The 24402-nt window shown below is 39.8% G+C and overlaps 1 protein-coding gene across 1 annotated transcript in view; it reads right to left on the reverse strand.

Annotated features, from left to right (window-relative positions):
• NRK (Nik related kinase) overlaps window positions 1-24402 on the reverse strand; it is a 379988-nt gene that overhangs the window by 156970 nt on the left and 198616 nt on the right. The window contains exons 12-14 of the mRNA XM_069747076.1: window positions 19128-19329; window positions 17858-18031; window positions 2451-2516 (exon numbers count right to left, since the gene is read on the reverse strand). Coding sequence (XP_069603177.1) covers window positions 2451-2516; window positions 17858-18031; window positions 19128-19329 — 442 coding nt within the window. The remainder of the gene's footprint in view (window positions 1-2450; window positions 2517-17857; window positions 18032-19127; window positions 19330-24402) is intronic.

Genomic DNA, 24402 nt, shown 5'->3' on the forward strand with positions numbered 1-24402 from the left:
CTTGCGCTTTCCATACCCAAGCCAGTGTGGTTGGTGGCGTCCGTCAGTGCAGCATTGCTCGCACTCCTGTGCATTCATATATTTATATTTAGTTACCTTACACACCCAGTTGCGGTGTAGTGCCAGCGAGGGTCTAATCGGACTTCAATCCCAGTTGGGGTTAAGTACGCTGTCTACTCGCTCGCGCTTTAGGTGCGGTACCGCGATCCTGTGACGCAACAGGATTGCTCCCTTCACGCTGGGTGAGGTTGAACCCACGTGTATATACTTTAGTGTACCGCCATATAGCCTGTATTTACTAGCAGCAGGTTTTCACCTGCACGGTGGACCCCGGACTGCGAACGCATCTGTATCATCTTTCTTGGTGCGTTCCGCCAGTCCTAACACCTTGTTTACTTTGAAATACAATTTAGGTGTTAGTTTTAGGATTAGATTTTGTTGCAAAAAGGATTGACAATTTGTGTTTAGAAATGTAAATTAAAGGGGTCGTCTCTTCTTCTTACATGGGTAAAATTGCAAAGTGTGTAAAAACAAGCAACTTTGCAATTTACCTCTTATTACAAATTCTCTCTGTCCTAAAGAATGGAGTAATCTTGAATAATAGATTCTACTAATTGTTGTCTAGGCTATCATCCACCATTACAGTCTGTAAGCCATGGCTGGTCTCCTAGGCAAGGAGCACAGTGCTTTCAATCTCTTTGCTAATGCGCTTGTAAGTGCAGCTCTGAAGCTGGCCAAATTGTTGGATCTGTCCAGCTTCAGTGGCTCTCTGTGCTTCTCCGATGATGCAGAGGCAAAACTATCTTCTTGCAGAATCAAATAGCCCAAAATTTGGACAAGTGGCTCAACCAAACCACTATCAGTTATCAGGAGCACACTGCCCCCTGGAAAGCAGGAAGCCGAGATGGCAGAGGAGCAGTGCGTTCCTGAAAATAGAAGATGAGAAAACCCATTTCTTTTTCTGGGAATGTGTATTTATGCAGGCCAGTAAAGTCTATTCACTTCACCTTCTATGGACAGCTTGTGCATGTGTCTTCATAGACCATTAGCTGCTCTACGCTTTACCTTCCATGACCTCTCAATTTTCTGTGGTCCATAATTCATAACCGAGAATCCCTATCGTCATGTTTTATGTTAAATCAAAAGCAATCCTTTCATGGATGCAAGTTGCTATGACACTACCAACTCTGGGCAGAGAGAAATATAAGAAATCTTGTAGTTGTAATGTATCGTTTGTAATGTAGCGTTTGATACCGTGCCGCACAAGAGGTTGGTACACAAAATGAGAATGCTTGGTCTGGGGGAAAATGTGTGTAAATGGGTTAGTAACTGGCTTAGTGATAGAAAGCAGAGGGTGGTTATAAATGGTATAGTCTCTAACTGGGTCGCTGTGACCAGTGGGGTACCGCAGGGGTCGGTATTGGGACCTGTTCTCTTCAACATATTCATTAATGATCTGGTAGAAGGTTTACACAGTAAATTATCGATATTTGCAGATGATACAAAACTATGTAAAGCAGTTAATACAAGAGAAGATAGTATTCTGCTACAGATGGATCTGGATAAGTTGGAAACTTGGGCTGAAAGGTGGCAGATGAGGTTTAACAATGATAAAAGTAAGGTTATACACATGGGAAGAAGGAATCAATATCACCATTACACACTGAACGGGAAACCACTGGGTAAATCTGACAGGGAGAAGGACTTGGGGATCCTAGTTAATGATAAACTTACCTGGAGCAGCCAGTGCCAGGCAGCAGCTGCCAAGGCAAACAGGATCATGGGGTGCATTAAAAGAGGTCTGGATACACATGATGAGAGCATTATGCTGCCTCTGTACAAATCCCTAGTTAGACCGCACATGGAGTACTGTGTCCAGTTTTGGGCACCGGTGCTCAGGAAGGATATAATGGAACTAGAGAGAGTGCAAAGGAGGGCAACAAAATTAATAAAGGGGATGGGAGAACTACAATACCCAGATAGATTAGCGAAATTAGGATTATTTAGTCTAGAAAAAAGACGACTGAGGGGCGATCCAATAACCATGTATAAGTATATAAGGGGACAATACAAATATCTCGCTGAGGATCTGTTTATAACAAGGAAGGTGACGGGCACAAGGGGGCATTCTTTGCGTCTGGAGGAGAGAAGGTTTTTCCACCAACATAGAAGAGGATTCTTTACTGTTAGGGCAGTGAGAATCTGGAATTGCTTGCCTGAGGAGGTGGTGATGGCGAACTCAGTCGAGGGGTTCAAGAGAGGCCTGGATGTCTTCCTGGAGCAGAACAATATTGTATCATACAATTATTAGGTTCTGTAGAAGGACGTAGATCTGGGGATTTATTATGATGGAATATAGGCTGAACTGGATGGACAAATGTATTTTTTCGGCCTTACTAACTATGTTACTATGTTACTATGTTATTCTTGTCCATCATAGTAATCTTTACCATCTGAGATGAAGAGCTTCCAGTTTGGGTGGTTTTTCCATCAGTTTTCTGCTTGAGATCTTCATGCTGTAAAGTGAAAATTAAATCGGCGATTAAAATTGATTTTGTAGCTACATTTCAAATAAATACGAAACCAAATGACTGCATCTGTACGGCAGCTCCACATTTATGCGTTCCTCTCCCAAATATCTGAACTTATTACCATGACCTACTTTTGAAGTCACACTCGCATTTTCTGTACTTCCCAGCAAAGCAAGGACAGGGTGCTGAAAAAACATTTTTAAAAGAATCATCGTTGTCTCTTTGGAACTGGAAATAGGAACTGTTAGGATACTTCACACATACTTATTTTTTGTGGCTTTGGCATGGAAATATCTTATTCACACACTGCAGCCAAAATCTGCATGCTTTCACTGTGGCTTTTCCCCATCAACTTGAATAATGGAAACTGCAGCATTAAAAAATTGGATGTGAAGACTAATGATAAAGTCATGTGTATTAACATATGGTTTTACTGTATTTTATTTTGTGCGTATCATAATAGATGACATTTTACACACCCTTTTATCCCCTTGATTCTATCCACCATCCAGGAACACACTGCATGTATGGAACAGGCTCAGGAGTTAAGCCCGCTCCATACGGCACGGGATCGTATCCTATATAGACGATACTCAGTGATTGCTGTGATTGATGCTAGTTTAACCTCTTAGATACCATTGCCAACAATGACAGTGACATTTAAGAGTCAAGAAATGAGGTGTGTGCCTTCTGTTACCCCTTGGGAATCCCCTGGACGTGATTTCGGTGTGCCGAAGGCTTTGTCATGGCAGTTAGAACTTTACTAAAAGATGAAGTGTCTAACTCATTAGAACTAATTTAAAAAAAATGAAAAAGGATTTAAAAATATTTTATTTTTTTATGAAATAATAAAAAAATCCTCAAAATATAAGAAAAAACCTTAAATCACTCCCCTTTTTTCCTGAAATTCAAAATCTAAAAAAAAATTAAATTGCTGAGTGCAAAATTGTCCAAACTAATGCAATATCAAAATATTTATTGCATATGCTTTGAACAGCAACACAGAAGAAAAAAATCAGGAATGGTAGAGTTGCTGTTTTTGTTCACTTCATCTTGCAAAAAAAAAAATTCGAATGAAGAGATAGTAAAAATAAATCTATATATATTTGGTATCCTCAAAATCATATTGACTTGTAGAACAAAGTTAACGGGTCTTGATTACCACAACGTGAACGTCATAAAAAAGTATGTGTGTGTATATATCTATAATATAACTGTGGGAGCGTCACTCTGTCCGAAGCTTTTATAGACTGCGCAAGCGCGACGCACCGCGTCTGCGCAGTCTGGACAAGAGTGACGCAGTCGAACTTACTTATCCCCCCCCAATATACCGGCCATGGGGGCTCCACACAACCGTGTATCCCCCATAATATAGCGGCCATGGGGGCTCCGTGCTCTGCAGCTCCGGTCAGGGTAGATGTAGAGCCCATCGGAGCTCCAGGACCTTCGATGATGTCACCAGCATGTGACCAGTGACGCGAGTGGGCGGAGTCAGCCCTTGCTGTGCTGGCTGCAGGGGTGCTGTATCCATTATAGCCAGTGCCGCACTCAGGCAGTAAGTACAGCCACACTCAAGCAGTACAGCCACACTCACCTGCACTCACACAGTACAGCCACACTCACACAGTACAGCCACACTCACGCAGTACAGCCACACTCACGCAGTACAGCCGCGCTCAGTATAGCTGCACTCAGACAGTACAGCCGCACTCAGGCAGCACAGCTGCACTCAGGCAGCACAGCCGCACTCAGCACAGCCGCACTCAGCACAGCCGCACTCAGCACAGCCGGAGAGAGAAAGATGGGAGCAACATATGGCAGAATGGAAACAGGAACAGGCAGAATGGGTGCAGCACATTACAACAGAATGGGGGCACAGGATGGGAGCAGCACATGACAGAATGGTTGCGCAGGATGGGAGCACCACATGACAAAATGGGGACGCAGGATGGGAACAGCACATAACAAGACAGGGCGCAGGATGGGAGCATATGACAGGATGGGGATGCAGGATGGAGCAGCACATAACAGGATGGGGGCACAGGGTGGAGCAGCACATGACAGGATGGGGACGCAGGATGGAGCAGCACATGACAAGATGGGGGAACAAGATGGGAGCAGCACATACCAGGATGGAGACCATATACCAATATAAATGCTCGCCACCCGGGCATAGAATGGGTTCAATAGCTAGTATATATATATATATATACAGTGGGGCAAAAAAGTATTTAGTCAGTCAGCAATAGTGCAAGTTCCACCACTTAAAAAGATGAGAGGCGTCTGTAATTTACATCAGAGGTAGACCTCAACTATGGGAGACAAACTGAGAAAAATAAATCCAGAAAATCACATTGTCTGTTTTTTTAACATTTTATTTGCATATTATGGTGGAAAATAAGTATTTGGTCAGAAACAAACAATCAAGATTTCTGGCTCTCACAGACCTGTAACTTCTTCTTTAAAGGGAACCTGTCACCCCGTTTTTTGAGATTGAGCTATAAATACTGTTAAATAGGGCCTGCGCTGTGCGTTACTATAGTGTATGTAGTGTACCCCGATTCCCCATGTATGCTGAGAAATACATTACCAAAGTCGCCGTTTTCGCCTGTCAATCAGGCTGGTCTGGTCAGGTGGGCGTGTTCACAGCGCTCTTTTCTTCCCCAGCTTTCCGTTGGTGGCGTAGTGGTGTGCGCATGTCCAGAGTTCCGACTTCCCTGCGCCCACGTGAAGACACAGCGCGCGATCTGCGCTGTAATCCCTTGCATCGGTGGGGGCGGCCATCTTCCTGGGGCCGCGCGTGCGCAGATGGAGTGCTCTGCTGCACGGGGCTTCAGGAAAATGGCCGCGGGCAGCCGCGCGTGCGCATTAGAGATCGCGGCCGCCATTTTCCGTTGCCGGTTTCAGTGGTAAAGATGGTATGGGAGAAGGACCTGCCATGACGTCACGGTCATGTGACCACGACGTCATCACAGGCCCTGCGCGCCTGCGCGAGAAGGACCTGCCATGACGTCACGGTCATGTGACCGCGACGTCATCACAGGCCCTGCGCGAGAAAAACCTGCCATGATGTCACGGTCATGTGACCGCGATGTCATCACAGGTCCTCCGCTCATACCAACCCTGGGACCAGAAGCTGCTGTGGACTACAAGGGGCCCTTGGAAAGGTGAGTATATGTTTATTTTTTAACCTGTGACAAACGTGGCTGGGCAATATACTACATAGCTGGGCAATATACTACGTGACTGGCCAATATACTACGTTGCTCTGTGCTGTATACTACTTTGCTGTGCAATATACTATGTGGCTCTGTGCTGTATACTATGTCACGTGGCAATATACTACGTAACTGGGCAATATACTACGTCACGTGGCAATATACTTCGTCACTGGGCAATATACTACGTGACTGGGCAATATACTACGTCACGTGGCAATATACTACGTGGTTGGGCAATATACTACGTGGCTGTGCAATATCTATATACTACGTGGACATGCATATTCTAGAATACCCGATGCGTTAGAATCGGGCCACCATCTTGTATATATATATATGTACCGTATATATTGAAATTGTTTATTTTTCTTTTTTTTTTTTATTCCAACTGGTTTGCATTTTTTTGCCCATTTTACAGTAAATTATATTGTTAAATAGTGCTCATATGACTATTCAAATGGAAAAGTAAAAAATAAAGGTATGGCTATTGATCATCAAGGAGGAAAAAATGAAGAATATTTTTTTCTTCAAGGGGTTAGAACTTGAAAATATGGTATGATTAAAAGTAATACAAAAAGAATGATACTGTGTGGATCTGGCCTTATTCACTGGAGTTATTACATGCCACCGAATGTCTGCTTTTGTTACAAATGTAAAAATGAGAAAATGGTTGATGGGTAGACAGAGAATTTTAAGTAGTTAACATATTAATGGAAGCGCAAGCCGAGATGATAATGCATGAGAGAGCATGGCATTTTTAAGTAGAGCAACCTGTTGTGCACTTCTTATAAAGTATCCATCCAGGCTTCCAATACTTTGTTTTATAAGGAAATGCACTTCAATACAGACTAGAAGTAGAAATTCTGGTGGTTGGGGAGTTTAAGCAACTACAATATCCAAATATAGTTTCAGACTAACTTTGGACAGACTAGGTTTAATACAGGTTTCATCCAGACGTCTGCAAATTGTCTTTTCAGAGAGGAAGAGGACTACAACCCTTAACATGTCAGACTCCACAAGGAGAAATGTTACCCCTTGGATCCCATGGGGATGTCTGTAATGTGGTTCTAAGACCCAGACCTCTCTTCTCCATGGTTCAAGAGAACTAAAGATGGGTCACCACTGACCTCTACCACCTCTGTTTTGGATTACTTGAACCACAATGGATTCGGGTCAAGGTTGCCAACTTGACTTTTTTTTTTACCTCATCAAAAAATTACAACAGACGATATTTTTTACAGACACATTGGTAAACCGTAACAAAACAGTAAGATTATAAATATTTGTCTATAGCCCATAATTCTGGCATAAAGATATTATTATTATTATTATTTATTGTTATAGCGCCATTTATTCCATGGCGCTTTACATGTGAGGAGGGGCGAGAGTGTTAGAGGGGAGGCCACAGAGCAGGAGGTGGCAGTAGTCAAGGCGAGAGATGATGAGGGCATGGACTAGGGTTTTTGCAGATTCATGGTTGAGGAATGAACGGATTCGTGAAATATTTCACGAATCATCAGCTGCAGTCACTTTATACTGTAAAGTGATGAGAATTACAATCAGAATAATCTGTATAAATTTCTTCAGCTTAAAAAAAAAATCACGGATGCCTTAAAACATTTGTATGAATGGGGTAAAGTTGGCAACCCGGCTTAAGTGTGTAAGGGTCTAAGTCTTGCAACCAAGAGAATGTGGCGTTACTCGGTTACACTATGGACCGATAGACTACAGCACAACACAGGAGAATTGCCCTTCTTGTAACATGAAGCGATTTTAGCTTTGGCTAAGACTTATAAATAGAGGGGATACTTTCATTGTTCTGTTCATAAGGCAAAGATTCAAAGAACTGTACATTGAGGACAGCGTGTGCCGTTATATCTATTCTCAGTTCCGTTAATGTGAAAGCTTAAATATATATACTGTACTTTTATTGAATTTTAAAATTCTTTTCACATTTCAATACTTTTTTTACGCATTCACTGGCTACTGCTAATTGTACATTCTCCTAGGTTAATGCCTATTATGTTACGGCCCATAAGATTTGAATGACATCATTAATGAATTTTCCAAATGACTATTGACCCTTGTGAAGATTCGAAACAAAACAGACCCAGGAAATGTTATAATTATTTTTAAAAAGGGTCATTGTTAGCATTATTGCTGTATTTTGTATGGGGATATAGTCATTAAGGCTGGCCATAAGCACTGGTTAAAGGGATATCTGATACACACTGCAAAGGATCGCTGACTTGTAGGACAGGCGGATCTCTGGTGGCTTTTCCCCACCTGTTATTTGGAGTGAAAGGTCTCTCACTGCGTGCGTGCATAGGAAGAAACCAATCAGATACTGGCAGTGGAACGAAAGAAGCTGCCAGGACCCCACCTGTCCGACTAGTCACCCATTCTGCTTGGTCCCCAACGCTACTGGCTCTTGAATGCATTTTCTGCAGCATTTCAGAGTCCAATATCATCTAGCCAGTGACTGATTTTTTTTCCGGCATATTTTGTATATTTAAAGGAGTCATTTTGGGGTCCAACACTACTCCAGAGTAGAAGAATCAGTAATCCTTATTCCCTGTTTTCTGCAATTCACTTTATTGGATAGTAATTACTCATGCGTCATCCTTTCTGTACAAAATGTTTGGGGTCTACCGATTATGGCATATCTAGCTGTGCCATAGGTGATAGTGAACCCTTATCTATGTTCTTTGCCATTTTTTTTAAATGACATGTTAAACAATATGAGGGAAATAAACATGAACAAGATATCCAACATGTAGTGAACTAATAAGTAGCATGGTCAGAGTCGTACTAGGTTTTTGGGGGGCCCATGTGCAGAAATAATTATTGTGGCTCATATTCCCATCTCTATTTGCTTGTGTCTACTAAAAGGCAATTTCTGAAGCTTCATTTTTTCTTTCAGGTAGTATTTACCTCCAGTTGGCATTGCCATGGTGGTCCATTTTATCACCTTAGAATGGTAATCCACTAGAGGGTCCTTTGGTGGGTCAGGTGTAAGCGGAACATATGGTCAAACTCAAAATATACACCAGAATAACTCAAAACACATAGTCAAACGCAAAAAAAGTTACTGTCATCATGTAGGAGAAAGCATGAGGTACACATTGAACTATAGATGTCTGATTAATGGCCTAAAAATAACTGAAGGAGGCCCAACTATAGATGAAGGGGCATTACGGTAATTTCTTTTGTAAAGTGGTACTAGCTTTTCATTATACTACACACGATTCAGCTTTGGCTTGAAGGCTCATATGAGAAACTAAGAAGTACTTGTTCACTGAGCGCTTATATTCTTACACTGGGCCACCACAGTTGGTGAATGCACATAGTAGTGATTCCCCTCTAAAGCTATTGTCACATTTAGTGGGCATTATGGACCTGATTCATTATTGCATTTGTCTCATTTTTTGTCTTGTCTTGGTGTTTTTTTGCTTGCTTTTCATTTGCACCTAATTCTTCTTTTATTTTGTACTTTTTTAAAGCCTATATTCTATGATTGCCTTTTTTGTAGATATGCCATTATAAATGGAATTTGAAGTTTTCAAATGTTTTCATCTGATTGATCAATAGTAACTTTTTAAAAAGTTGCAAATTTGGAGTAAATGTACTCCAGTGGTCCCCTTCTGGAGTGATTTTATGTACGACAGATATTGTGACACAAATTTTCTGCCATTTTATGAAACAAGAAACTATTCTTGTGCTAGAAAATTACAAAACAGGTCAAACGCAAAAAAAAGACTATTTTTGATTTTACACACAATGAATCAACTGAGGCTGGTTTCACATTTGCGGGGTTTTTTTTGCGTTTTTGTGCAAAAAAAACGCACAAAAGCATGCGTTTTTTCCCTATACTTAACATTAAAAACGCATGCATTTTTTTGCATGCGTCTTGACGCGTTTTTGCAACGCATGCGTTTTTTCTCTGCATGTGTTGTGTTGCAGAAATGCAACATGTAGTAATTTTAGCAGCATTTTTTTGCCGCAAAAAAACGCATGCGTTTTTTTGTGGCAAAAAAAACCTATTGATGTCTATGTAAACGCATGCGTTTTTAAGCACATGCGTTTGCATGCGTTTTTATAGAAAAACACAAGAATACACACTGATAAGCCACCCCCAAACCTAAACCTTAACCCTAAGGGATCCTAACCCTAACCCCAAGGGTTAGCGTTAGGATCCCTAGGGTTAGGGTTAGGGCTAGGGTTAGGGTTAGAGTTTGGGTTAGGGATAGGGTTAGAGTTTGGGTTAGGGTTAGAGTTTGTGTTAGGGTTAGGGTTAGAGTTTGTGGGTTAGGGTTAGGGTTAGAGTTTGTGTTAGAGTTTGGGTTGGGGTTAGAGTTTGGTTTAGGGTTAGAGTTTGTGTTTTAGGGTTAGGGTTAGAGTTTGTGTTAGAGTTTGTGTTAGAATTTGGGTTAGGGTTAGAGTTTGGGTTAGGGTTAGACTTTGTGTTTTAGGGTTAGGATCCCTAGGGTTACTAGGGATCCTAACCCTAACCCTAGGTATTTCTGTTTATAGTGGGTTTTCTAGTTGATTTTGATGATTGGCAGCTGTCACACACTTCTCATCATGCGTTTCAAAAACGCAAATGCAGGAAAAAACGCTTGTAAACGCATCAAAATGCCGTGTTTGCGTTAAAACATGCAAAAATGCATGTGCCTAAAAAACGCAGCGTTTAAACGCGTTTTTGCACCAAATGCGTTTGTGTTTAAAAGGCTGCAGATCAAAACGCAAGTGTGAAACCAGCCTGAGTGAGCCATATTTAGCAATTTGGAAAATGGCAATGAATTCCACAAGATGAAAAAGATAAGTAACTTGAAAAATTAAAACACTACTCAGACAACCCATTCTCAGTTGCTATAAATTCCCCTTTATAAAACAACAGCATATACACACCTCCAATGCGGGCGCCAATGCAGCAACGATGTCAATAGCTTTGGTGGGGCTCTCGTGACGTAACATCCTGAAGACCATCAGGGGCCACTTTACTGTAACATGCTTCGGACATAACTGATATTCTATCAAATGTGTATTTGCTTGGTTCTAAAATGTGACATCTATCACATTGTGTTGCCCAACATACACCCTTATTAAGTTTTTAGCCTGCCTATTCACTAATAACCCTTTAGAAATGCTCTTTTTTATTTTGTAAGTCTGGTGATACTTCATATCTATATTTTTATTTTTTAAGTATGTATCCTATATTTTCTTCCATTTTAGATGGGTCATTTGGCGGCTTAATGTTTTACCTAATGTTTTTCCAATAGAACAAACACCACTTTTTCATCAGTTCTAATCATTTAACGTATTATAAATGTTACAGTTCAGCAAATACAATATATTGTTTTAATATAAAAAGAGTTAACGCGTAAAACTAAATACCAGGTCGTATGTGGTTAAATAAAAAAAATATTATCACAAGTAACAAACAAATCTTTGCTCCGGAAATAAATTAATGCAAGTAATTAAAGATTTTTATGAATGCTAATAAATAAGGGAATATGAAAACAAATGTTACAATTAGATACAAGCTAAAATGTTATTGTGCGAATATGGATAGTTTCATTTCTGAGGGGGTATTAAGCGCAAAGACGATGAAAAAACATTTTTAATAACATTACGTGAGCCGGCAATAATTAGGTTTCTTAAGGAACTTAACTAAAACTTTAAATAAAATGATTGTAATTAGTAAAGTGCTGTGATGATATTATTATGTGAAGCAAGCCTTTCTCTGAAGAAGAAGCCGCTAGCATTGCATTTTAGTTTGGCTCTTTTGTGGTTTTTATACTCTCAACTGCTCATCTTTAATCTCCTTCTGTAAGTTAAGTGTCTTTTCCCAAAAAATTTGGCTATATACAGGTAATTTATGCTCCATGTACGGCACCAATCCACATTACTAGTCTCTTTTCCTCAGACTTTTGGATTTCAATGGAGAGAACCACATACAAGAACTTTATGAATCGATCTTCTGAGGTCATGGTTTTCCCACTTCCCTTATAGTTTCATGTTTGTTTGTTTTTAGATTGAAGGTAGACTTAATCCATCAAGTTCAACCTATAGCCTAACATGTTGAGGAAGGCAAAAACCCCATGGGGCAAATGCTAATAACTCCAAATTAAGGGACAAATTCCTTACTGACACCAATAGGTCCTTGGGTCAACTCACCATGACAGAATCTAGAGCCCATAACCTGTAATATTATATATTTTTCAAGAAAGGCATCCTGGCCCTTTTTGAATTTTAGTAGTGATTCAACGATTACATCATATGCCAAAAAGTTACATAGTCTCACTGCTCTTACAGTAAAGAATCTGTGTTTATGATTTAATCTTTTTTCCTCTAGATGTTGCAGATGCCCCCTTGTCCCTGTTGCAAGCCTAGGCATAAAGATATCTCTGTACTGTCCCCTCATATTTGAACATTGTGATAAGATCTCCACTAAGCCTTCATTTTACCAAAGTGGAACTTGGCACACTAGCAAACTTGTTGGGGTGTGCCAGATCAGCCTCCCTGCCACTCTTCCCTCTACCTCACCTTCTGTCACTCGGCTGGCTGCCTCATTGTCCTGAAGCTCCATTCTACGATCTTTCCCGCCATCTGGTCACTGAGCAGCAAACTCCTTTCTGGTTTGTCGATGGATCTCAGTGTTGCCAGCTGTTCACTTAGATCCAATACCTGGGCTTCCAAATTTACAACGTGTACACATCTCACACGGCAGTATGCACACTAAAATGGCTAGTCAGAGAGTGCATGCATTCGACAAGATGTACATCGGATGGCATTGTCAATCAAGGAGCACATATTACTAATGGGAATTACACAAAATAGGAAAAAAGTAAAGTAAATAGTGATTCTTTATAAATGATTCCTTCCTAAACTCTCTGAAACCAAACTCACTGAAATCACAAGCCACAGACTTAAGTCAAATCACACTTGGGGAAAAATCACTCACAAGCTCTTTCACTTGCTATATCAGATGCTTTAAATATAGTTGTTTTTTCCTTAGCTGCAATACAGCTTGCTACTACCTGCAAAGGACATACAGTATATAAGAATTCCTCAGAAATTGAACTCTTACCTATCACAACTTTATGGAATCATGCATGTTTATGTTAGAAATATCTTTATGCCGATTTCACACGAGCATAAGGCCTCATTCAGACATCCATTTTTTTTTCTTGTACACGGGAAAAAAATATTTTCCTCCTTTTTTTGGTTTATCTGCTCAGTATGGCATCTGTTTTTCTTATAAAGAAAAAAATATTTTCTTGTTCCACCCAATAAACAAGAAAAAACAGCACTTAGATGTCACATGGATGTGTTCTGACTTTTTTTTTAATGGACCCATTGATTTGAATGAGTGAGATTGATCTGTGACTTGGATTGAAACCAGACATGTCTCCATATTTTTTTTCACCATGTGATCCGAAAAAACTTTGACATCTGAATAGCCCCACAGACCATATTTGGTACTGTACATGTTCTAACTGTAAGAGACACAAATAGGACACAAAACAAGTGGATGTCTGAATGAAGACTTATACAGGCATATTTCTGTGGCCCTCTCAAAGGGAATCTGCAAACACCATGAAGTAGGGGCTGAGACACTGATTTCAAAGATGTGTCACTTATTAGGCTGTGTGCTGTTGTTTCAAAACAATGAGTATTTTATTAGCATGAGATTATCACTGCCCCAGCTAAGTCTCATGTTTATGCAATACCAGCATACTCCCCAATTACTCTGCGAACTTCAGCTATTTGGTCCCAAAGCTGGACACCTGGCATGAGCTGTCCCTCTACGTCTTGGAGATGCTGTGCTGCCCTGCCGCTAGCATCTTGTCTGAGCGGGTTTCTAGTGCCACTGGAAAGTGCTGACAGGCTCACTCTGATAACAATCAACAAAACCTGAATTAGACATGACTTTTCCACTCCACCAGATGACAGCAGTACATAAAGTGTTTTTAATGTTCAATATTTGTATGAGGCCTGCCAGTTGCCTTATATGGATGACAGGATGACCCTACTTATAATTTTTTCCTGGCTTTGCACAAAGTGCAAAGCCTTCATGAGTGTAAACGTACCACAGGCAGGCAGGCTTTGCACTGTGTGAAGAGCTTTTATGATTGTAGGAGTACCACTACATTACAATTTGAACAGAATGTGTATGGGGCCCTTGTTTATGTCTAATACAGGGTGTATCTGAGTCCCTCTGAGTCCCTAATTTTTGGCACTTCTTGCTTCCTTCATAAATTACACTGAAATTTCCAATTTTTTAAAAAATACACTTTTGGTTTCCTTAAATTATATTTTTTAACTGCTTTTTAAATTTTGCCTTACATACAAGTCATTATACGGGAAAAATGTTTCTTAACATTCATTTTTCTGTAAACTCCAATTTATTGCTGATTTTAAATGTTTTAATGCCAGTTTTTAAAGTGGAGTAAAAGTGTGACACCATTGTTCTCAGCAGCGATCTGGGAGTCAGAGATGCTTCCAGGGGTCTTCCCCATGCTGTTTTCCTTCCATTCAACACCTTTTCTATCGTTTTCAAAATTTTCACTGCCCCCCAGACCTCCTTGTAGGTCTGCCAGAAAATTGTTCGGATTTCCCATTGACTCCCATTATACTTGTAACTCGAAACGAGCATCTGAGCATTAGGAATTGCTCAGTTCAAGTAGCGAACATCTTAGTGCTCGCTCATCTCTAGTCAACAGGTGAGATGATAAAATTCTGACTGCATCAGATGTCTCTAGGGGAAGCCAACTGTGTGAAGATTAATATGGCTATGTGAAGGTGGGCTATTGAGATAAATTATTTTCAAATAATAATTTTTATACATTTCTTAATTCCTGTGTCTATAAGTACTGGGTGGCATTTTGACAACATATCAGATGTCTCCATTAGAACATTTTTACATTGTCACTTGTGAATATTGTTTTTGGTTAATCAACTATTTTTCATGATTTGGGTGCCAGTGTAGTGAAGCATACAACCCTGGTATGAGAGTGAACAGTTTGGTGACATTACAAACAGAGTAAAAAGTTATCGTGTATGTGGAGATAGCGGGAAATAGACTAGCAAGGCCGACAGTGATAGATGACAGATAGCTGAAGTGACAGACGAACATCTATCAAAAAAAAGGAAACAGGAAGGAGGTAGTGAGCGTCCCAAGGGCTTTGAAGATACACACAACGTCTGCAATACAATTTTCTTTCTGTTGTCTGCATATTGTTCTGTATATATATATATATATATATATATATATATATATATATATATATATATAATACAGGTTGATTACAGTGTCAAGTTATAAATCACTTGTTCCATCTTTTAACCATTAGCAAATTTAATGTTAAAAGACTGCTGAAGATAGTATCTGTCAGAGATATTAATGATTGGGTTTACTTAAGACGGAAGGTCCAGCAACATTGGGCAAGTTTTTCTCCCGTAAAAGAAGATGATATTATAGATTTTGTAATATAGTTGATCTATTCTATAATTCTTAGGGATATGAAGACAAAAGTTGTCATTATTACACTCTTATACCATAATGTTCTGTCCTGTAATATTGTTCGTCTGTCAATAACCTCTAAGCATGCATCACTCTGATACATAAGGCCTTTTATAGATTATTTGTGTGTATGTATATATATATATATATATATATATATATACACACACGCACAAATGATATATATACTGTATATATACGTATATCAGTATGCACTACTAGATACAGCCGGGAAGAACCAAGGCTTTGGAGATAGTTCTGACCACTTTCACTGGATTTGCATGTGTGCAGATAACTAGTGTATAGAGATAAGCAGGTCTTTTAACATTAAAATTTGCCTGCTTCGCTTAAAATTTTTTGGTTTGCATGGAATAAATGTATGGCACGTTATATGGAGCCCATTATATATGGTGCATTAATGGGGCCCATCATATACTGCATGGAGCAATATATGGGGCTCATTATGTATTGAGCATTATATGGAGCCCATTATGTATGGAGCATTATATGGGTCCCATTAAATATGGAGCAATACATGGGGTCCATAGTATACTGTATGGAGAATTATATGGGGTCCATTATGTTTGTAGCATTATATGGAGCCCATAATATACTGTATGGAGCATTATATTGTGCCCATTATGTATGGAGCAATACGTAAGGCTCACTATGTATGGAGCAATATATGGTGCTTATTATACTGTTTGGAGCATTATATGGGGCTCATTATATTGTATAGAGCATTAAATGGGGCCCATTATACTGTTTAGAGCAATATATGGGACTCATTATGCTGTATGGATCAATATATGGGGCTCATTGTTCTGTATGGAGCTATATATGGGGTCCATTATACTGAATGGAGCAATATATGGGGTTCATTATACTATGTGGAGCAATATACATGGCTCATTATACTGAACGGAGCATTATATGGGTCCATTATTCTGTGTGAAGCAATATATGGGGCTCATTATTCTGTATGGAGCACTATGTGGTGCACATAACCCATAATACTGGATGGAGCTATGCATGGGACTCATTATTCTGTATGGGGCACTATGTGCTGCCCATAAAACTGTATGGAGCACTATATGTGGCTCTTTATTTTGTATAGAGCACTATGCGGTGCCCATAATACTGTATGGAGCACTATATGGGGCTCATTATTCTGTAGGGAGCACTATGTGGTGCCCATAATACTATACGGAGGACTATACTGTCTGGTTTCTGAGCTATTGTAGAATCTACAGTAGATATCACTAATGTTATGTAAGAAGTAAGTGAAATCTTTGGCATTGTACTGTACCTAAATTTCTCTGCCGTATCTGTGCATCATAGTAGTCTGTGCATCGTAATATGTGTTAAAGGGGCCTACTGAGACTCTTTAGCCTGGTGCCCATGAAAACTGACCCTGATGCCATGCATGCTTCTCTGGGAAATTAAATATGCAAATAGCCTCTTGAAAGAGGAAATCTCCTGCTACCTATTGGAAGTAGCAATCCTAAAAGTCAATATCGACCCTTTAATAAGCCTGCTATAATAATAAAGGAATGAAGTGATGATTATCTTATCCTCTGTTGGGGTATCCATAAACATAGTCATACAGCATCCAGATAAAATAGTGGGTTACAGCACAAGAAAATAGCACCTCTAATGGATCTTTCTCAGAAATGTATTTTTCATCTACTGGAGATGGCAGTTAAAGTGCTATTCACATTTTAAATACTTATGGCATATCACAAGGACATGCAATAAATGTGTGATAGATGTGAGCCCCACTGTGGGGACCAGCACTTACGACCTGGTCCCTAACCCACTGAGAGTGGATGACGCATGCAAAGCGCTCTTTTTTTTTTTTTCAACAGTTCTCAAAACAGTTGAGCAAACTTCTAGTTTTGGCCATAATATCTTAATAAAATTCAGCCTCACAGATCACATTTCTATCAGACAGCAGTAACAATCACTTGTTAATAAATATAAAGCATTGATGGTTAAAATATGCCATTTTAGCCACATTTATCCTATTTGCATGGAATCTAACCCTTCTAGACACCGATGTTCCTGCATCACTTTGGAAGTAAAAGAAGAGTCAGAAAAACACAAGTGTTAATTTCCCCAAAGTATCTATTCTGACGCCTTTCTGGACATCTCTCGTGGGAACTTTACGACCGCCATTTAAAAAAAAAGTTATATACCTACAGTATATCATAGTGGCAGCATCTAAAGAATATACAGGTCACTCCTTTTAGCCACTTAACAACTTTTGAAGCGGTTAAAAAAGCAAGTGACTAGGGATGAAGCAAATGCACAGTAATAGCAAAACGATTTGCTGTGTGTATATGTTCATGTTACTGAATATTTTTTTAGTGCCTTTATCAGGTGGCTTCCAGGAACCATTGAAAAAGACATCATGCGCACATATGTTTAGAGTCAGAATATGCAAAATTGCCCTAACAAAAAAAATTGCAACTTGATATTGTGTACCAATTTTTGGTAGCTCCATCACAATTTCATGCAGTAAATGGGTATTCAGTGGTTAGCATTCAGTAGATTCAGTTATTAAGTCTGTTTACCTGTTTCTTTTTTACATTCCCATCATGTACATCTGCCAGGACACATCTCTCTTTATCCATCTGCTTCTTGTCCTCTCTTCGCCTACCATCTTTTTTCTGTTCTTCCCATTCTGTAGCTGTAGCTCTTGGCTCATATTCTTGGATCTTTCTCAGCTCCAGCTCCCTCTTCTGGTGCTATCATAAACATAAAATAAAAGGTTGTCATTGTGCTAATATCACATAAAATATGCTGTAAGTATGTAACCAGTATTTACAAACTGTGCTATATAAAGAGTGGGAGATCCTATAAAGAAGTGTGTGGAGGGGTATTAGTTTATTATTGATTGTCAATATTTCTGACCTAACCAAAGAACTTCATAGCATAATATGAAGCTCTACCTCTTAACTTTATCATTTACTAAAACAAAGACCTCACATTCAACTTGCTCAATACTAGGCGGGCTGCCAGCTCACTGCAGTATCAGTTTACTACTGGCTTTTACAGCCTGGGGATAAGAGAAGAGGGAGTAGGAGTGAGGAACACAGAGAGAACAGAAGCACAGGCAGAGAAATAGCCAGATTCTGCTGTGACATAGTTTGTCTTGGAGATGGAATCACAGCTACACTACTCAGTGCCGCTGTATAATACACTCCTTAGAGACAAGAGCAGGAATCCTTCTGTGTTTGCAGTTTAAAGGAGACCTTATAGCAGATTGTCTCTACCAACTACCTCAAAGGCAAATGACAATTAGAAATGGAGGGGAAAAAATCTAGTGAGAAAAGGCAGGGTATAAATAATATAATGACAAGAAACAGAGTAATTCCTCATGTATACATGCCTAAAAGATTATTTTAAAAAGTTACCTGAAAATGCAAGTATGGTTAAAGTAACACTATGTGTCTATGAGATTTTATAGTTTCTCATTTTATGATTAAAATGATTAAATTTGTTACTGATTAGAACAGTAATAAGAGAAATAGAAAAAAGTGATACATACAAGGTTTATTTTTACAGTAGTCTGTATACGTCGAGACGAATAGGGGCTGTAGATATATATTGGTATAATATAAAACTATTTTTGACACATTGGGACAATAAAACTTAATATAAGGGCTTTGTGCCGTACGTGACCCATGAAGGGTCAAACCATTTTACACCCCCTGCCTGAGAGCTTTGGCTGTACTTTGGCATACTTAATGGTTATTTCTTTGTTGGAACCCTTGTGTACTTTAGGTGACAGTTCAGCTGTTTGTGTATTTAGTGAAAAGAGGAAAGATGCTCAATTCCTACATCCTCCAGCTTTTTCCTCTGCTCCTTCTGCTGCTCGATCCGTTTCTGGCGTTCAGCCAGGAGCTGTTTTTTGTATTTCTCCTGGTCTTTTAGCTTCTGTAATTGCTGCTGTCTCTGAGGATCTGATCTGTTCTTGTTTTCCTGCTGCAATCGCAAGAATTCACGACGGAGAGTCGATTCACCGGGAAGATTAACAATGGAGCTTAAAAAAATAACAAAAGATAATGGAAGTTAAGAGGTTTTTTTTTTTTGTATCCCAGTCCTGCAAAGATTTAACTTCCCAACAAGTAAGAGTTGTGCTGTTTTAGCAAAACTAACTTGTTAAATACTTATTACAAGCAACAAAAGACTTAAAGGGGTATTTTGGTTGACATAAATTCTCACCTGAATGCAGTGGCAGCGAACATGTTCACCCAGATGCTCAATTCAATTCCTCCTAGTCACAATCTTATGGACTGGGAAAAATCAGAGCAGAACAGGAGACACAAGATCCCCATCCAGGTGCATTTGGGACCACATCAATTTGACAATTAGCAGGTATCAAGTGGATAGGTAATTTGTGTAGACCTGAATACCCCTTTAAAAACTATGAATACTTTTGACATTGTTTTAAATATGATACAATATAAACAAGTAAAATAAACTTTCTAATATATTTTTATTAGAGACCATCTGCATCTTATGAGCTGCTACTTCCCTTCCCACCAGCCACCCTAAAACACTGCTGCATCTTTCAGCATGTGATTTTCTCATCTCGGTGCTGGATTCACAGCTACATTTCTCTGTACTGCTGTATAAAGTCCTCCATGCTACTGCTACCTTTGAATATTAGCTACACAGAGAAAGTAGAGCAGGAATCCCTCATATTTTAGTGTACATTGTATGGCAAACGTCTTAGTAGCTAGTCTCCTCAATTTGTTCAGACACATCTGAAAATTAGAGCCGGCACAGGAAAAACTGGTAACAATGCAGCATACAAGCCATATAACAGCCAAAACTAGTGTTATTCCTATTGTACACACACATACCACCTTATTATGAAAATATACCCAAAATACCAGGTATGTTTTAAGTTGCCTAATTTTGCATTTAGTAAGCAAATGAGCAGTTAAATAAAGTCTAGGATGAGCAAATTATGAGTTTGTTCTTCGAAAACGGCACCTCTCCTGTTGACAGGATGTATATGGCCTGACTTCTCTTGAGCTGCGATACCAGAAACAACCCATGGTTGCTGCTTTCTAATCCTGTACAAGTCCTTTAAATACTATGAGGGTAGGTTCTAACGGCCATCTAAAAAAACATTCAAAGTTTCATCCATAAAAGTGATTGTTTTCTCACTTAGGCAGTCAGTTTACAATGAATTTTTTACAGCAGCAACTATTAATTATTTACTAGATCATTAACGATTTCCTACTTTACAGATATCTGGAAAAAATTGATTTTATGCTGTTTCTCCGTATGGCAACCAATTTTTTTTCGCACTCTTAGACTTTAATGATCGAGTGTCCTCCGATTCACGGAAGAAACTAGTGCATGCTGAGATTTTTTTCACACGCAGTTTGTCAGCAAAAAACATCCTCTATCTGCAGTGCTCAAGTGAATAATATTAGTCAGTCGTTTTCATGGACAGCATTCCGACTGATAATGTGAACAAGCCCTGCCAAGTTTGCGAAAATACAATGATTTTTTTAAAGGCATGACTTACTAAAAGATTGGAGCTCTAGACGGAACCTGTCTATTACTAATAAATAGTAGAGATTATACAGTACAAGTGGAAAAAAAAGAAAAAGGGAACATGCTGAAAATCCTGTAGACTGACGAACAGTATGTTCACATTGTTTCTTTAAATGGCCATCGAAGCGGGGTAAATGGGGTTGGTCATCCATGCAGCTTTCAACAAACCTTTAAAATAATTGCATTGTTGTAAAATGTATGTGTATATAAATATATAGAACTACAGGAGCACTCTGAGCAAACTGTGCCTAATGCGCAGCCTGTGAATATAGGAGATTTAATTTGATAATTTTGCCAGATTTCTAGAGCTATTTACACAATAATTGACAAAACAAAAATGCATGCAATTCTGGAGCAAAATGGTCAGCCTAAATATGGTCCAAATTAATCAAAGACTATTAGCCACAGTGATAAGTCGGCAACATTTTAAGACTTTGTAGTCTAAGGGATGAATCAGACGGCTGTATAACTCGAACGAGGATCGCAACACAATGCTTGGATTGGCTGTCAGCTAACACGAGTGTGATAGCTACATTAAAAAAAAAACAGCTGTGACACAGGTCGGGAGAGCCGCCGGACAGTCCGAGCATTGTGTTACGATCCTCGTCTGGATTATACAGCCACGTGACTCTTCTCTGAGAGTATGTGCATATGTTGAGTATTTTCAGCAACTTTTCCTGCAGCAAAAACTCGAGTGTTAGCAGGAGAAATATTGGATAAAATATGCACATTTTCTTTACCTATTTTTAAGGCATTTTTACTTGCATTTTTTCCCATTCATTTGCTGCAGATTAAAAAAAAAAATTCACAAGAAAAAGATAAGCAGCATGTGCGTAAGATTTCACAAACCATGAAGGTGAAATTTGCCAACAAAAATATGCCAGAATTCTGCCTAAAATTGAAATGCAATTCTGGGGCATATGTCGCAAATTTTTAAGTGTTTTCAATATGTTTTGAGCCTCACGTCACACTTTTAGAAACTGTCTAGTAAAAGGGGGTAAATTCACCAAATTACTATACTGAAGGATATGCTCCTGTTTTTTTGGCCTAAAAGTGATGTAACTAATAGACGTGGTTAAGACTAGACTGTTCAAAGTATGCTCCAGATTAATCATCCAACACCATCCACTCTGATAAATGCGGTGACTTTGAGGACTCTCTATTCTAATTTTGAACTAACAATTACAAAAATTACATACAGTAAATATGCCTTGAGTTTACCCTACGTAGAAATTTGAGAGTTAATTGAATCTTCCCCTCCTTGTACAATTTTTTTCTGATTTGTTTTGGTTTTGAGAAAATGTACACATAAAAGTCATCTGAACCAACAATATCTTCGAGATTAGCCATTAGTCTGTTATGATCTGGTGATTAAGGAGCGACATGCGTCTAGCTCTGAGCAGGTGGCAACTATACTGACCGCAGTCCCTAAGCTCAACACAACACTAGAAGCAGCCGTGGAATGCTCCTAAGCACGGACATCGCGCGACAAGGAAGGCCACCAAAAGGACCTAGCAACCAAATCTCTGGTACCAAAAATCCCAGGATGACCAGCCAACACTGAATAATGGACCTCAGAAATCACCTTACTCATCCATCTATCAGGAACAAACAGCTTCCCCACAGGACAGCGGTCAGGCCTATCAGCCTGAAATTCCTGAAGCACCCACCGCAAATCAGGGGAGATGGCAGAAAGAATCACCCCTTCCTTAAGAATGCCAACCGGATCAAGGACTCCAGGAGAATCCGGCAAAAACTCCTAGAGAGGGCATCCGCCTTAACATTCTTAGATCCTGGAAGATATGAGACCACAAAATCAAAACGGGAGAAAAACAGGGACCACCGAGCCTGTCTAGGGTTCAGCCGCTTGGTTGACTCAAGGTAAATCAAATTCTTATGATCGGTCAAGACCACAATGCGGTGCTTGGCACCGTCAAGCCAATGTCGCCACTCCTCAAATGCCCACTTCATAGCCAACAACTCCTGATTGCCGACATCATAATTGCGTTCCGCAGGCGAAAACTTTCGGGAAAAGAAGGCACATGGCTTCATCAAAGAACCATCAGAATTCCTCTGTGACAAAACGGCCCCTGCCCCAATCTCAGAAGCGTCAACCTCAACCTGAAAAGGAAGAGAAACATCCAGTTGACGCAACACAGGGGCAGAAGTAAATCGGCGTTTAAGCTCCTGAAAGGCCTCAACAGCCTCAGAGGACCAATTAGTCACATCAGCGCCTTTCTTCGTCAAATCGGTCAGGGGTTTAACCACACTAGAGAAGTTGGCAATGAAACGGCGATCAGAAATTTTTGGGCTTTGCTAATTTTTAAGGCTCTTCACAGATGTGGGTTGAATCTAGTCATGAATGGCTTGGACCTTAACAGGATCCATTTCTATAGACGAAGGAGAAAAAATAAACCCCCAAAAAGAGACCTTCTGAACTCCAAATAGGCACTTAAACCCATTCACAAATAGAGCATTATCACGAAGGATCTGGAATACCATCCTGACCTGCTTCACATGAGACTCCCAATCATCGGAAAAAATCAAAATATCATCCAAATACACAATCAAGAATTTGTCAAGATAATTGCGGAAAATATCATGCATGAAAGACTGGAACACAGATGGAGCATTAGAGAGCCCAAATGGCATCACAAGGTATTCAAAATGGCCTTCGGGCGTATTAAATGCAGTCTTCTATTCGTCACCCTGTTTAATACGAACAAGATTATATGCCCCTCGAAGGTCAATCTTGGTAAACCAACTAGCCCCCTTAATCCTAGCAAACAAATCAGAGAGCAAAGGTAAAGGGTATTAGAATTTGACCGTGATCTTATTAAGAAGGCGATAATCAATACAGGGTCTTAAGGAGCCATCCTTCTTGGCAACAAAAAAGAATCCCGCTCCCAATGGTGACGAAGACGGCCGAATATGCCCCTTCTCTAAAGACTCCTTAACATAGCTCCGCATGGCGGCATGCTCTGGCACAGACAGGTTGAAAAGTCGGCCCTTAGGGAACTTACAGCCAGGAATCAAGTCAATAGCACAATCACAGTCCCTATGTGGAGGAAGGGAACTGGACTTGGGCTCATCGAATACATTCTGGAAATCTAACAAAAATTCAGGAACATCAGAAGAGGGGGAAGAGGAAATTGACATCAAAGGAACGTCACTATGTACCCCTTGACAACCCCAACTAGTCACAGACATTGATTTCCAATCCAGCACTGGATTGTGTACTTGTAACCATGGAAAACCCAGTACAACAACATCATGTAAATTATGCAACACCAGAAAACGGCAATCTTCCTGATGTGCAGGAGCCGTGTACATAGTCATCTGCGTCCAGTACTGAGGTTTATCCTTGGCCAAGGGTGCAGCATCAATACCCCTCAAAGGAATAGGGCTCTGCAAAGGTTGCAAAGAAAAACCACAGCGCCTAGCGAATTCTAAGTCCATTAAGTTCAGAGCAGCGCCTAAATCCACAAATGCCATGACAGAAAAAGATGACAATGAGCAAATCAGGGTCACAGACAGGAGA

Source organism: Ranitomeya imitator, chromosome 2 (assembly GCF_032444005.1).
Source record: "Ranitomeya imitator isolate aRanImi1 chromosome 2, aRanImi1.pri, whole genome shotgun sequence".
In the NCBI taxonomy this organism is placed as follows: Eukaryota; Metazoa; Chordata; class Amphibia; order Anura; family Dendrobatidae; genus Ranitomeya; species Ranitomeya imitator.